The 15,021-nt window shown below is 35.4% G+C and overlaps 4 protein-coding genes across 4 annotated transcripts in view; 1 reads left to right on the top strand and 3 right to left on the bottom strand.

Annotated features, from left to right (window-relative positions):
- The window catches only part of LOC135833172 (serine/threonine-protein kinase ATR-like), a 110,708-nt gene extending 109,176 nt beyond the window's left edge, over positions 1-1,532 (bottom strand). The window contains exon 1 of the mRNA XM_065346836.1: positions 1,243-1,532. The gene's annotated coding sequence lies outside the window, so the exon portion shown is untranslated. The remainder of the gene's footprint in view (positions 1-1,242) is intronic.
- A 2,270-nt stretch (positions 1,533-3,802) lies between these two features.
- Ctf4 (Chromosome transmission fidelity 4) lies at positions 3,803-8,215 on the top strand. The gene is made up of 17 exons (XM_065346829.1): positions 3,803-4,035; positions 4,110-4,221; positions 4,310-4,461; positions 4,523-4,631; positions 4,702-4,944; positions 5,015-5,281; positions 5,350-5,533; positions 5,599-5,726; positions 5,791-5,975; positions 6,051-6,298; positions 6,365-6,588; positions 6,657-6,791; positions 6,863-7,003; positions 7,071-7,267; positions 7,347-7,495; positions 7,588-7,748; positions 7,829-8,215. The coding sequence occupies exons 1-17, from the start codon at positions 3,959-3,961 to the stop codon at positions 8,024-8,026; spliced, it is 2,910 nt and encodes a 969-aa protein (XP_065202901.1). The 5' UTR covers positions 3,803-3,958; the 3' UTR covers positions 8,027-8,215.
- Positions 8,216-8,649: 434 nt separating this feature from the next.
- LOC135833168 (saccharopine dehydrogenase-like oxidoreductase) lies at positions 8,650-11,615 on the bottom strand. Its single transcript, XM_065346830.1, has 9 exons — positions 11,466-11,615; positions 10,893-11,070; positions 10,620-10,807; positions 10,410-10,539; positions 10,270-10,325; positions 9,820-10,194; positions 9,570-9,746; positions 9,397-9,491; positions 8,650-9,295 (listed from the first exon to the last, which is right to left on the bottom strand). The coding sequence occupies exons 2-9, from the start codon at positions 11,059-11,061 to the stop codon at positions 9,190-9,192; spliced, it is 1,296 nt and encodes a 431-aa protein (XP_065202902.1). The 5' UTR covers positions 11,062-11,070; positions 11,466-11,615; the 3' UTR covers positions 8,650-9,189.
- Positions 11,616-11,718: 103 nt separating this feature from the next.
- Positions 11,719-14,430, bottom strand: LOC135833169 (saccharopine dehydrogenase-like oxidoreductase). The gene is made up of 10 exons (XM_065346832.1): positions 14,178-14,430; positions 13,913-14,085; positions 13,649-13,836; positions 13,453-13,582; positions 13,335-13,384; positions 13,121-13,254; positions 12,807-13,047; positions 12,547-12,723; positions 12,384-12,478; positions 11,719-12,301 (listed from the first exon to the last, which is right to left on the bottom strand). The coding sequence occupies exons 2-10, from the start codon at positions 14,082-14,084 to the stop codon at positions 12,202-12,204; spliced, it is 1,287 nt and encodes a 428-aa protein (XP_065202904.1). The 5' UTR covers position 14,085; positions 14,178-14,430; the 3' UTR covers positions 11,719-12,201.
- Between the last annotated feature and the right edge of the window lie 591 nt (positions 14,431-15,021).

Below are 15,021 nucleotides of genomic sequence, written 5' to 3'. Positions count from 1 at the left end.
CTATAATGAACAAAAAAAATATATAGAAGCGAGAAGTAGCTGTGAGATGCTCCAAAACAGTCACTAAGAATCTGATAAAACAAACACCTGCATGTGACGTCACACGCTTCAAAACGAACTCAAAAATCTCAGAATCAGACTCGATCAGATTCTATGCACGAATCTCCAGAACCGAGTTACGAAGTATGAACAAACCAACCGTATGCCTATACGTACTCCCCTCCCAGTCGCTCGATTACAACAAAATACAAAGGAATTGCGTCGCCAAGAAGTCGGGAAAAATCCAGTTGCTTATCAGCAACTTACACACACACTACGAGAACGAAATACTAGACACTCGTAAGTCGTAACCTTTTGTATTTCTACTCAATGCTACTGGTATTTTTAGGAATTTTAAAATATGAGAGAAAAACTCGGCTGAATCACGTTTTTTGAAGTTTATATTGGATACACCTCCCAACACTCCCAACTATTCAGATATTGAGAAGAGAATGAATAAATGAATGTCTAGGAAAATTCTCTCTCAAAAAAGGTGGCAAATTATGTCGAATTAGCAGCATAAAGCAAAGTTTTGAATTCATTGCAGCAATCAGGTAAAATTTTACCAACACGTTAACAAACAAAAGGTTACAAACTTCATATGGTTTTGCACGAATATTCAGGTTGTATCTCGAATCAAACGTTTGTCACAAATCAGTGAATTATTGTTTAATTTTCAATTGAAAGACAAACTGAAAGAGCCAGATGGCAAATCTTCTATGGTGATCATTTCGCAGAACCCCAAACCGAAATCTAATATTCTTTTCAACCGAAAAATGGAACCGAAACAGATTCAAATTATTTCAGTTTCGGGTTTCAGATACCTACATCAGAGTAGAGGGGATCGAAATACATAAGTACATGCTAACGAGTAACGAGATCGGCATGGCTTTTCTTTTCTTTCATTTCTTTCATCTATCATCGGTTTCATCATCGAATTACATTACATAACTGTTTCCCATGCTACCGAGATCCACATGAATTTCGCTTCTTTCATATCATTATCTGTTTCACCGAATCAACTAACACCTAAGCCCTAAGCTTGTGCTTGTTTCAACTTTCAATACGATTTTGAAGACAAGGGCAAAACAGAAACACAAAGACAACACGCCGAAGAAGAGCGCCCATTGCAAGGAAACTGGCCATTATGCATTCTTCTACTAAGATAGATTTACAAATAATTATATTATCTTATTTTCTTACCTGCTATGGCATCGAAACCAATAATTACATGTGAAAAATTAAAATAATCGAATTAAATATTGAATGAAACACGGAGACGCACCATTTCGCGATGATCGCAACAAAAACAAGATGGCAAATGCCCAAATGGCCGGCAGCGGCAAAAATTGAAAAACGGAAGCAAACATCGACCTTTTATTCCCTATCTGGACAGCGATTCCAATCGGAATTCAAGCAAATCTCTGATGCAAACCTCCCAAATCGAGTTTGTAAAGAATGCCTCTGCGCATTGCGCGAACTCGTCTCTTACCTTACCCCACTTACCAAGTGTACCACCGCGTACGATCATAATCGCGTGTGGAAGGTGGTTATCTCCTTCCACACGCGATTATGATCGTACACGGTGGTACGCTTGGTAAGTGGGGTAAGGTAAGAGACGAGTTCGCGCAATGCGCAGAGGCATTCTTTACAAACTCGATTTGGGAGGTTTGCATCAAAATGAACCCTTGGAATCGCGGTCCAGATGAGGAGAATAAAAGGTCGATGGAAGCAAAATTCTCCGGCAAAATGTGAATATCACGTGATCTCACGTGATGACGCCAGGGATGTCTAGCTAGCCAATAGCCATTAGCCATTAGCCGTTAGCTTATTGAATTTTTGACGTTTAGCCATTAGCCATTAGCCAGCCAATCAAGAAAAAATTTAGCCATTAGCCAGCTTTAGCCAATTGATTTTGGCTAAAAATGATTGGCTAAAATTGAAAATAATTAGGTGAGGAAATGGGTTTCCTGTGGGTAAAAAAAATTAAAATTTTAAAATTCGTAATAAAATCAAAAGCAAAAGACCAAAAAAGTAGTTTGACATTGGCGGTTCCGGTTTTTTTTTCTGAATTTTTTTCAATGATCGTTGTGTTCCAGAAAATTAGTGAAAAATCAGTTTATGAATATAATCAAATAATGAGTGAATGCGAATAATTGTGATTCACGTTTGTGAAATAATAATCATTTCCTAAAACTATAAATAATATCTATAATGGGAATGTGCTCATTTAGAGGAGTATTTAGAGGGGTCACTCGATTTTTAAAAAATCATAAAATTAGCCAGCTAATAGCCAGCCAATAGCCAGCCAATGAAGAGACATTAGCCAATAGCCGTTAGCTTAGCCAAAGCACTAAATTTTTTTAGCTTTAGCCGTTAGCTTTAGCCAATCCCATTGGCTAGACATCCCTGGATGACGCAGTTTCATCTCGCGCAGGGATGTCTAGCTAGCCAATAGCCATTAGCCATTAGCCGTTAGCTTATTGAATTTTTGACGTTTAGCCATTAGCCATTAGCCAGCCAATCAACAAAAAATTTAGCCATTAGCCAGCTTTAGCCAATTGATTGTGGCTAAAAATGATTGGCTAAAATTGAAAATAAATAGGTGAGTAAATGGGTTTCCTGTGGGTAAAAGAAATAAAAATAAAAATTTTAAAATTCGTAATAAAAAAATCAAAAATAAAAGACCAAAAAAGTAGTTTGACATTGGCGTATCTGGGGTTCTTTTTCTTAATTTTTTTCAACGATCGTTGTTTTTCTAATTTCTAGAAAATAAATGAGAAATCAGTTTAAGGAGCGTACACACGATCCAATATATTTGACAAACCAGGTTTGTCAAATTGACATCGTTGATAAAATTTATCAACATATAATCAACATATATTTGGTTGCATGGAAAGTCAAATATATTAGATCATGCAAACGCTATGATAATCTAAGTTTTTTTTCCAAATTTTCAACGTTTTGTTGATCGATGACACCAATTCTGAAAATAGAAATTATTTATATTTTCAAAATTATTTTCAGAGTTGTGTCTATGGTGTCTCCGATCAACAAAACGTTAAAAATTTGAGAAAGACATCATCAGAGCGTCCACACAACCGAATATGTTTGATTAAATTCAATTTGATTTGACAAATCGAGTTTGTCAAATATATTGGATCATGTGTACGCTCCTTTATGAATATAATCAAATAATGCCTGAATGCAAATAATTGTGATTCACATTTGTGAAATAATAATTATTTCCTAAAACTAGAAATTCTATCTATAATGGAAATGTGCTCATTTAGAGGAGTATTTAGATGGGTCACTCGATTTTTGAAAAATTAGCCAGCTAATAGCCAGCCAATAGCCAGCCAATGAAGAGACATTAGCCAATAGCCGTTAGCTTAGCCAAAGCTGTAAATTTTTCTAGCTTTAGCCGTTAGCTTTAGCCAATCCCATTGGCTAGACATCCCTGATCTCGCGTTTGGCGTCGTTTCGAACAAATACCGTTACTTGGGAATCGTTCTTGTTTTCACTTTTCTAGTTCAAAAACATTTTATACAACCACAAAACTTGAAGTAAATCAATGAAATTGCATAAATAAAACCAAATTTAGTAACAATTGCCGTTAAATGAATGAATCGAAAGAAAAAATTTAAAATAAAATTTCTTGGAAAGTTCAAAAAGTTTGTTCGAAGTTCGATCATGCTGGCTTTCGATTCTAAGACAAAGTCCACATTTTTTATGATAAAAAACTTTACCGCCTTTTGTTGAATTTTTTTAGAAGAGAAAAACACGAAAATTTCAATCGGAATTCGGAAATGAAATGATCAAATTCTTGTGTTTTTATTATTTAAAATTGTAAAATTAAATTCATCGTAGAAAATATCTACTTCTCGTACTAAATCATACAATCTTGTGTATCCTTGATATGCCGCAAGAACGACCAGCACCGAGATACGCTCATGCAGAAGGACATACAGATCTGTGTTTTTCAGATGATGGAACGTAAGTGTGTTTTTACCGTGTTTCTATTTGATAGAATTACTCTTAAATTAATAAAATAATTACACTATCCGCAGGTATCTGGTAACATGCGGAAGCGAAGGCGATCTTCGTATTTGGAAAGGATTCGATGACGATGATCCCCGTGACAAGTGCGTCGGAGAAAAGGCTTTCGCTGTCGCGCAACAGGTATTGCTGCATTAATATGTATATGGAATTCAGGAATTGGAATCTCGAGCTATAAAGTATCTAATTCACGTTGATTTTTTTCTACTAGGGCGATAAATTATACGTTGGTAGTGACCATAACAACGTTCAGATATTCTCGTTTCCTGATGGCGAACTCGATGGAGTTCTGACTAGATTTACAGCACCGGTTACTACGATATCTGTTTCGAAAGATGGAAGTTACGTCGCTGCTGGATCGTGGTAGGTATAGGATTGAAATCGCCGCTGAATACGTACAGTCATTTATTAGATTTGGTTTTAGTGATATGAAAATACACTTGGTGGATACCGCGACATCGAAAATAACATTTTTTGAAGGACACAAAGCTCCAATATTACATGTCACGATTGATCCTAAAAATGAATATTTGGTGAGTAGAATTACGTGAAGTTAAGTTCGTTGTCATATGTGGGGTAGGAACAACTCGTTACTTTTTACAGGCGTCTTCAAGTTGCGACGGCACCGTCCGAATTTGGAACATAACTGATCAATCCGTGGTGAAAACTTGGCCCGAGGTGACAAGTTCTTCGAATTCATTTGATTCGGCGGAAACAGTTTGCCACGTTTCTTGGGAATCTACCACTGGTCGATTAATAGCCATACCTCAAGGTTTAGAAATCAAAGTATACCAAAGAAGTACTTGGAATGCGATGATGACGTTACAAGATCCAGAAAATAGTAAAGTACGTATTTATGTTTAATTGTAGAATTTCGGAAATCGAACTTCTTTTTAAAAAAACTTTTTTGTTATAGAAATTTGGATTAACTTCCTGGTCCAGTTGTGGAACGTATCTAGCCGCGAGTACCGTTGTAGGAAGAATCGTTGTGTGGAACACGATAATTAATAGAGTAACTTCTTCATCCGTCGACGATGATAACAAGACTAATATTTCGGCATTGTGTTGGAACCCGGATTCAAAACAGAAACAATTAGCTATTTGCGATACCAATGGTCAACTTACGGTTATTGGAAATTGTATCTCTACTACGAATTCTTCGAATGGTGGCTTAGCCTCGATGGTAATTTTCATTTTTGAAAATCGTCTCGTAATTTGTACCCTTGTGAAGACTCTTGATTGTAATTTCAGTCGACTGGAAGCTCTGATAGAGAAAAACCTGTCAAAAGTAAATCAACGATAGATTTCGAAGACGATGATTTTCCTAATTTGACTGGTGATAATTTTGATGATGATCCCGACGACCCTGACGCTATTTCGTTGGAAAAAATAAAATCTGATTATAGCTTCATCGATGGAGACGTCGTTCCGAAAGGTAATGAGTCGTTGTAAATTGTTCTTTTTTCTTAAATATCCTCTGATTAAATACTTCAATTACAGCACTCGAGGATGACGACGCTAGCAGTATGAAGTCTGTTTCAATTATTGCTCCTAGAATGCCTCTGGTTGAATTACAGCCTCCATTTCAGCCAACTTCTACTCCTGTTCACTTGCAAAGACGTTTCATGGTGAGTTCTTTGGTTTTTGAAAATCAGGGAAAAATTTGAACTGATAACCATAATTTTATTTTAGGTATTTAACGATGTTGGATACGTAAGACAAACGAATACAGAAGATGAAAATGTGATCGATGTTGACTTTCACGATGTCTCCATTCATCACGCTTTTCGGATCAATAATTTACTAAATCATATTTTGGCTGCTTTGAGTCCAGAAGCTCTTGTTTTGGCTTGTGAAAAAACTGAAGAATCTATGAGGTAAATGTCAAAATAATTTTTCGAACATACGATTAATTAGATCGTAATGTGATCAATTTGTTGTTAATTGTTTAGTAAATTAGTTTGTCGATTATTCAACTCATGGGACGACTCAAAAGAATGGAACATAGAAATGAACGAAGACGAAAGCATCGAAGCTATTGCTATTGGTCATAAATGGATTGCTGTGGCAACTAGTTTATGGTACTTGAGGATATTTTCATTGAGTGGTGTTCAAAGAGAAATCATCAACTTACCTGGTCCGATTGTTTCGATGTGTGGTTCGAATAATTACTTGTTTGTCGTTTACCATTGTTCAGTCGGTATGTTACTCTTTATTTCTCGTCACGAAATTGCGTCGTGTTTTACTTATCGATTTTTTCATCTAGGTTTGCCTGATAATCAAAACTTGGCATTTCAAGTGTTCACTTTCGCCACTCATTTATCAGCTATTGTACCTGCTCAGCCTGTACCCCTTAGTCCTAAAAGTACGCTGAAATGGGTTGGACTTTCGGATGAGATGAACCCATGCATTTTGGATTCCAACGGTATTTTAAAAATATACGTTTATAAATTGGGTTCATGGAGTCCAATTTGTGATGTCGATGAACAAGTAAGATTTGTACATATGATGGTTGAAAAAATCTGGTGCAGATTTTCAATTCCATGTTTTTTCTACAGTGGAAAGAATCCTCAAATCATCATTTCGTTATCGGTATCAGCGAAGAACTGCAAAATATTCGTTGCATATTATGCAAAGGATCGTACTATCCGGCCACTACGCCTCATCCTTTCATTACCGAAATCGCCTGGAAGGTAGGATACATCATTTGTTGCTCCATTTGAAGTTTTTTCACTTTGTTCTAATCACCCCCGTTGTGTTCCAGATTCCAGTTTGCGAGAAAGATATCGATAAAGGAATGCACGAAGAGAAATTATGGCGTAGTAAGATTGCTGACAAGTGTTTGAACAACGATAACGATAGTGTTCGTAAAGAAATTCTAGGAACCGCCTTGAAATTATTCGCGGTAATTATTCATCAACTTATTTGAAAATTTGCTCAGGAAGATACCAAAACATTCGTTATTTTTTCAGCTTTGCTGTCAAACTAGTCATGAAATGAGAGCTTTCGAATTATGCGAATTCGTCGATGAACTAAAGTTCACGGACTTGGCTTTAAAATACTCAGCCAGAGCGAGGAATGATTTGCTCGTTGAAAGATTATCCCAACTGCTGACTGAACAAAAAAAATCTGAAGAAGAAAAGGCCGATGAATTTGATTTCGGACCGAGGTATTTCCTTATATTCTATATTACGTAGATTGAAGTCGATGGTAGCATCGAATTTATGAATACCCGTGATTTTTTCCAGCCGTAGAAGTTATATGTCAAACGGCGACCACGACTCGTACCGAAATGATTCGTATCATGAGCCAGAACCGCGAAATTACCAGTCGCAAGAACTTTTTACCGAATCTAAAACTACTCAAGAATCGTCTAATTATTCAAACGATAATTCAGGTACATTGTTTATTTCACGACGCGTCCCCATTCGCACGTATTATTTCAATTAAAGCGTTGACTTTTTAATTAAAACTGATGAATTTTCGCAGTAAGTTTAATACTGGAAATGAAAAAGAAGAAAAAATCATTAAGCGAGCAAAAAAGTCAAGTCATTCCGCGTAGAAAAATTAACCCTTTCCGAAAGGGTCTGCCTTCGAACGACGTTTCTGCGCCAGGAACACCATCAAACATTAGTGCTGGCTGGAATAAGGTACCTGCGCAAATTAAATTCATTACTCGATAGTATATTTTCTCGTAGCGAGTTGTTTAAATGTAATTTTTTAATTACAGGAAAGCCAAGATACTTTCAATGGTTCGCTTCCAGATTCGCAGGATATAGAAAAAACTAATTCTATGAACGATAGTCCCGTCGTAGACGAAACCGAGTCGACGAGTAGAAAAAGAAAATCACCAGAAGAACCGGCTGAAAAAAATCCAGAAAAGAAGAAACCCTTGTCTAAATTACAAGCTTTCGCTTTTAAAAAATAAACCTAATGGTTATTAATTTCAATTAATAGTTTTCTAGATACGTGTTTTTTAGTTTTTTTTCTCGCTGCTTGGTGAATTTTTTTCGTTTCTTAACTGATGTATATTCTGTGATATTTTTTTGCCCGACTAATAAGGTATTTTTTTATGTGCATTTTTGCTAATAAAGTTCATTCGTGAGTAATACGATAATTTTATTGATGTTTTCTCGTACCTGCTACCTTTTTAACAGAGTTATGAATATTTTATGACGACGGTTATGGTACTAAACCTTTTGTTGAAAGCTAGAAGAATTCTTCCTAGCCAACTTGGAGTAACTTCGGGTAAAATTTACTCAACACTTGGAGGAGAAAGTGCGATTTCTTTTATATTGAGAATATCTGCTTTGAATTTCATATCTTGAGAACCGTTGGCGTTGAAGATTCCCTCTTGATGCCTTTTCCCTTCCTAAGCTAAAATTGATTGCAGGAGGATACTCTTTCACATGGTCCCTCGAACTTCAAATATATAGTGAAAATGTTGGTCGTCGTGGCTGTCCTTTGTCATATACATATTTCGATGTTAATATAATTTTTCAATACCCATACTATAAGGTCAATTCGTCAATGAGAAAGTTGGAATGTCAATTCGATTTCATTAAATTATATATTTGCTACATGTAATAAAACAAAAGATCAAATAAGTACTTCAACTTGTTCACGATTCAACAACTACTCTTATGTTTCAATTAATTAAATAAAAATAAACCTTGCGAAGGAATGCATTTTTAAATAAGTGGTCATGATTTTTCCAATATTACCCATACCTAACCTAACAAAGGAACCTTTATAACTCGTTACCATCTCCGATCTAGCTGGAATTTGACTCACTGAAAGAGCATGTCACCCAGACCTCAAAACCAAATTTTCAGCAGTTGATTCTGACATTTTTGAAAATTCACCAAAAATATAAAAACCAACATCGAAAACGGAAAATTTAGGTTCAGAGGTCTGAGTGACATTACATGCTCTTTCAGGGAACCAAACTTCAGCTCGATTGAAGTTGGCGACTCGTAAACTAAACTTACAAGTACATCACATTAACACCCATATAGTTATCTAGTTCCTCGAATTGAATGTAAAATTATATCGGTAACTTAGGTAAAAAGAAAAAGTAAAAGAAGCACGTCATTTCTGGCGTGTTTCAATAACTTCAAACTTTACACCGCGAGATTCCATATTCTCCAAGAATTTGGTATCGTAGAAAGCTCCTCCTGGAGTATAAACACCACCTCTAGAAAAAAACAAAACAAAAAGTCACCATCATTAGAGAGGACTAATCCATAGTACACTAAAGCAACCACATGGCAGTATTTTCATTTCAACATTAGATACCTTGGAGGTAAATTTTCAGGTTCTTTGAGCAAAGTCACAGCAGATAGGACAGCACACATGGCAGTGAATCCATAAGTAGGATTTTTGATATTAACCTGAAGAAATAAATTCCAAAAAAATAATGAGATTCGAAGGAGACGAGCATTCATTTAATTTATCGGGCATATATTTACCATCGTAGTCATAGTAACATTGGCTGGATCAGTGATCGTCTTTGGCTCGCTGATATTTTTCAAATAAGAAGAAGACCATCCTTCTCCAACGAATTTATAGGTCGCCGTAGAACTCGATAAAGCCTCTTCTGATGGACCACTTCGTGAGAACATACCCAATGAAAAATATTCAGGATACTGAAATAAAAATGATATTAATCCAATTTCATAGATCATTCACACATAAGTAATTTCTCAACAAGAATATTACCTTCAGTAACAAAGTTCTTCCTAAACTGTACTTCGTAAGAGTTTGTAAAAAGTATCCTACGATCAACATGGCCAATAAAATCAAATACGAATCACATATCATGAAGGCATTAAATTGAACCGGTCTCAGATTACACTGTTCAGCTAAGAACATCTGAGTGCGAACTACAACAGATCTATCAGCTCCTGGGAATGTAATACTGTACTTATTGTCGCATAATTCACTACGATGAATAGTTGGTCGATGAGGAATGAGCGGCTGCGGTCTCAATTTTCGAGCTTTCGAGAATAACTGCCTTCGTATTTCGATCAAATTTTTAATATTGCTGTAGCCGTGAACAGCACTTTCCCAAGTTGTAACATTACATACGGGCTCCTAAGAAGAAATTCGGTTTAAAATCAGAGAATGACGGTCAAATGAATAGTAACAAAGTGACGCGTTTCAACTTACATACGTATCTCTGTTGTTGGTGAATCTCATGTAAGATTCAACGTAATTCACTTGACCTGCAAATAAAATCAGTAACATTTACACTTTGCTTTCAATTTTTTAAAGCATCTTACTCAAGTAATGCAGATACTCAATCCCACCGTCAAAATTTTTCATAAAATGTACAACTCCAAGATCTACAGGAACTGAATCCATTCCACAAGAACTAACAATGTAACATCCGTTGGCCTGAGCTGCATCGTTATACAATAATTGCATTTTATCCATGAACTAAGTCAACAAATGAAAATACAAGATCATTATTACTCGAGTATTCCATCAATTTGAGAACAAATAATAATATTTTTTACCTCAGGCTCGCCGCAAACATCAACGTAATGAACGCTATTTTGAATGCAAGCTCTGACGACAGGCTCGCCGTAAAATCTGTAAGGACCAGAGCAATTAATCACGACGTGTCCTTGTTTAGCCATTTCATCGAGACTTTGTTCGTCATCACAGTTTGCAATGATGGTCGGAATATTGGTCACGTCGATTCCTATATAAAAAAATTGAAAAATGACGTAGAAATGAGAATATACCATTGCTTGGATATCAATTTTTTGAAAATATTAAGACCCAACCTGTTTTGGCACTGGTTTTCTCCAATAATTCTCGCAGTTTTTTACCATTTCTACCAGCAATAGCCCATGTGAACTGACCGGATCCTACATTTGCACATTCTTCAACGATATATTTTCCGGTGAAACCGGTCGCTCCAAAAATGATTACGTCAACTTTGAAAGGCTCCATTTTTTGAATCTAATGCACAGAACCAACGTTGGTGATTATTAATACCACTACAGTGAAATTTCATTCAACATTAACATTAGCTTCTCGTGACTAATCATCGGATCATCGCCTATTCTAATTAAAAATGCACATAATATTGTCTCATTAAAACCTTATCAAGAAACATGTTAACATGGAAGTTTCCTCGAGCGAGTGATGAATGAAGATGCTCACAAGAGAAAAGAGATATAAAATAGAATTAGGATAGAGGAATGAGCCATACGGAATAAAATGACATCATGTTGTACGTATAATATTTCATACCAGAGTTCATTGTAATCTGATGGTAGAAAAACAGTATCGTTTCACTTAGGATTGATTGTCCTATACAATAGAGAGCCATCAATCTTAGTCAATCTACTTACTTCGGATTTCAAATCTGGTAATTCACCATTATTGATTTCAACTTCAATAAAAAAATTACTCCTGGATCTAGATCAGCATCATATATATACTCAGTAAATACTAAATGAAATGCGTGTCGTTTTCATTCATCCGCCAACTTTATCAGCACTTATCAGCAAAGTTGTCTGATAAGAGTTGAAACGTCCAGAAAGGTTCAACAGGTGTTTTTCATTCATTGAAAAGTGATAGCTACCTGAACCATAAATTTAAAAATTTAAACAATAACAACGTATTTATTCGAATCACCAATAATAAAGGCACAATGAGAATTGCATTTCCATTTGTATGAATATTGAATAGTTAGTTATGATTATGACCTTACGAATATACTTTTAATATCTAATAAATTCACCGACATCGGTATGTAGAGGTACCAGCCCTTAAATCAATATCCTATCAATACCCAGTTAACCCAGTAATAGTAAACGAATAAAAATGCAATCATAAAATGCACTGATAAATCTAAACAACTTTCAAAAAGTATAAAAAATCAATAAAAACTTTGATGAATATTTAGGAATGTAGGTAACTCTGATATGAGAACTGTAAGTAAAAAAAAAATGCAACAAAACAAAAAAGAGATATCCAGAAATTATGCAACTGATGAAATGTCCAGCGGGGCGTTTTCTTCTTTCTGACCATTTCAACAGTCTCGTTCGAACAGAGGTATATACGAGTAAGATCGATTATTTTCCATTAAGCTTCTTCCAAAATCTTGAAAGACGCGCCATCTTTTAACAACCGATCAAAAAAGCTAGTTCGAGAAAAAGCTCCTCCGGGAGTATACACTCCACCTCTGTAAAGACAGAAATGTAAATTAGTTATACCCGAAACAGAAGGTAAAGACAGTAACATTTTCAAGATAAAAGAATTCATACCTAGATGGCATTTTATCGGATTCCCGTAGAATTGTAAACGCTCCGTTAATAGCTGCTTTGGAAGTAAAGCCGTACGCCTGATTTTTACAAGACACCTATAAAACAATAAAATATTCAACAATGAAACAAAAAATCGCAATCTACAAAAATCATAACACTATACCTCAGCCACAATTTTTTTATTGGTAGGAACATTGATTTCTTCCTTATTTTCGAACTTATCGGCAATTTCTTTAGTCCAACCTTGTACTATGAACCTGAAACAAGCCGAGGAATTCACAATAGCTTCTTCCGATGGTCCTTTTGACGATATGATCCCACAAGAGAAGAATTCCGGATACTGGAACATACGAATATTTCAAACTATAGATTAATTAAAATTCATATCATAGCTTGATTATAAACTATGGCAAAGACGTTTACTTTTAATAGAAGGCGTCGGCCGAAACTAAACTTGGAAAATACAACTAGGAAGAACCCGACAAGAAACAATCCAATCATAAATTTCAATGATGGGCAAACCAAATAAGCGTTAAACTGCACCGGACGTTGTCTGTAGTAATTACGCAGAAACATTTGCGTTCGGAATACTACCGATCGATCCGGTTCCGGAAATATTAACGCGAACTTGTTATTGAATAACTCGCATCTGTGTATAACAAACCTGAAAAGAACGGTGGTTAATGAAAATGGTCTCAACTTGAACAATTATGCCTCGACTATTGAGTATCACATACCTAGATTTCAGCCGAGGCTCTAATTTTGGTTCATTTAATGACGAATGTAACTGTTTACGAATTCGTATCATGTTTTTCTCGTTCGCGACTGCGTATACGGTACTTTCCCAAGAACCAATATTTCCTGCGGCTTCCTGAAAATTAATTCATTGGTGAAAATGTATAACTTCTAACACAGACGTTTTTTTAAATACTTGAAGGTAGACTCGCTCACATCCGATTTTCCCTTAAAGGTCAAAAACGATTCGATGGAATTGACTTCTCCTAAATAAATGAGAAAATTAGATCGAGTTTTCATACTAATTTTTCAAAAAAAAATTCGATATTTTTACCTGGAAAATTATTAACTATGTGAATCACCCCTAAATCACAACAAACACTTTCAAAAGCGCAAGCACTGATGATATAAGACCCTTTTTTCTCAGCAGCTTCATGATAATACAGTTGAATGCTTTCCATATACTAAAAATTGAATAATAGGAATTAAAAACTGGAGTCATTTTTAACAAGTTTGTCTTATAAATGTACCTCAGGTTCTCCGCTAACATCAACATGATGAGTTCCATTTTCGATACAAGCTTTAACCACCGGTTCACCATATAATCGATAAGGTCCACAACAATTGATTACTACTCGTCCTCTTTGTGCCATTTTGTTGAGGCTAGGTTCATCTTCACAGTTGCAAATGATTATAGGGATTTTAGTAACATCTTGCCCTAAAACCGAAATTTTAAATAAGTTTAGCTCGGCATTCATTTCAAAAATGATACTCGGTGAGATAAAAAAGTAAACCTGATTTGACGGAAGCCCATTCCAACACTTCTCGTAATTTGTTTTCATTTCTTCCAGCAATAGCCCAGCTGTATTTGTTCTCATTGAGGGATATAAATTCTCTGACAACACATTTACCGGTGAATGCAGTGGCACCGAAAATGATCACATCTAGTTTATCGCTGACGGACATTCTGGAATAGAAAAACGTAGTAGGACATGAAGAGATGACATTTTCAATGAATTTATTGAAAATTGATTTTAAAAATACCATAAATTAACAAACCTGTAATTTGAATTTCAATTTCCACAGCAATTATTTGAACATAAAAAAAATGAATCTTTGAGCTTTTCTTGCCAAAGCTGATGACTGATGATGACGATTCAAGGATGAAGGATGATTATGAAAGATTATTAAACCACACTCAAATAAATCTCACACTGTCTCAACAAAGGATGCAAATTATATTATTTAACTATTGCAAAAAAAAAAATTCAATTCATTGAGAATATACGACGTACATAAAAATAAATGAATTTGCAAAAAAAAACACTTTTCCAGAAGGGGAAAGGGGAAAGAAAAACAAAAACAAGTGATAAAATTCAAAATGCTGTTAAATCTTCCAATCACTAAAGTCAAAGAAATTGAACCATTGTGCTCCGGGGGGGGGGGCGTTAGTGTGTATTGTTCCAAGTCCCCTCCACATTGTCTCCACCCGTCTCCACCATGCTTTCCGTTTCCTTTCCTTGATTTGATAGTTGATACACAAACGAACATTTTTTCAAATTCGTAACGTAAACGGTTTATATATTATTACCTTTTTTGAGTAGTGAAAAATATTTCAGTGTTATAATTTAGTTATAATTCAATTCACTAGTGAAATAACTCATTCGTAAGCTATCGAGTTAAAATCTGGGTTACCGTTGAAATTTGGCGGATGTGTTGCTTGTAAGTACGGTTTTCCTAAAATAGACATTTTTATCTATCGGCGTCTACCGGCATATTTACCTTGAACGCGATATCATTATCATTTTACATTTTTGAGTTAAATCGTTGAAAATGTGCTTCGAAATTGGTAATTCATGTTCAAACAACGATGAGATGCATCTTCCAGTTTCAGTTTTACTAG

The sequence above is a fragment of the Planococcus citri genome, chromosome 1 (genome assembly GCF_950023065.1).
Source record: "Planococcus citri chromosome 1, ihPlaCitr1.1, whole genome shotgun sequence".
Lineage (NCBI taxonomy): Eukaryota > Metazoa > Arthropoda > Insecta > Hemiptera > Pseudococcidae > Planococcus > Planococcus citri.
The sequence above is the reverse complement of the archived record's forward strand: the minus strand, read 5'-3'. Positions and strand labels throughout refer to the sequence as shown.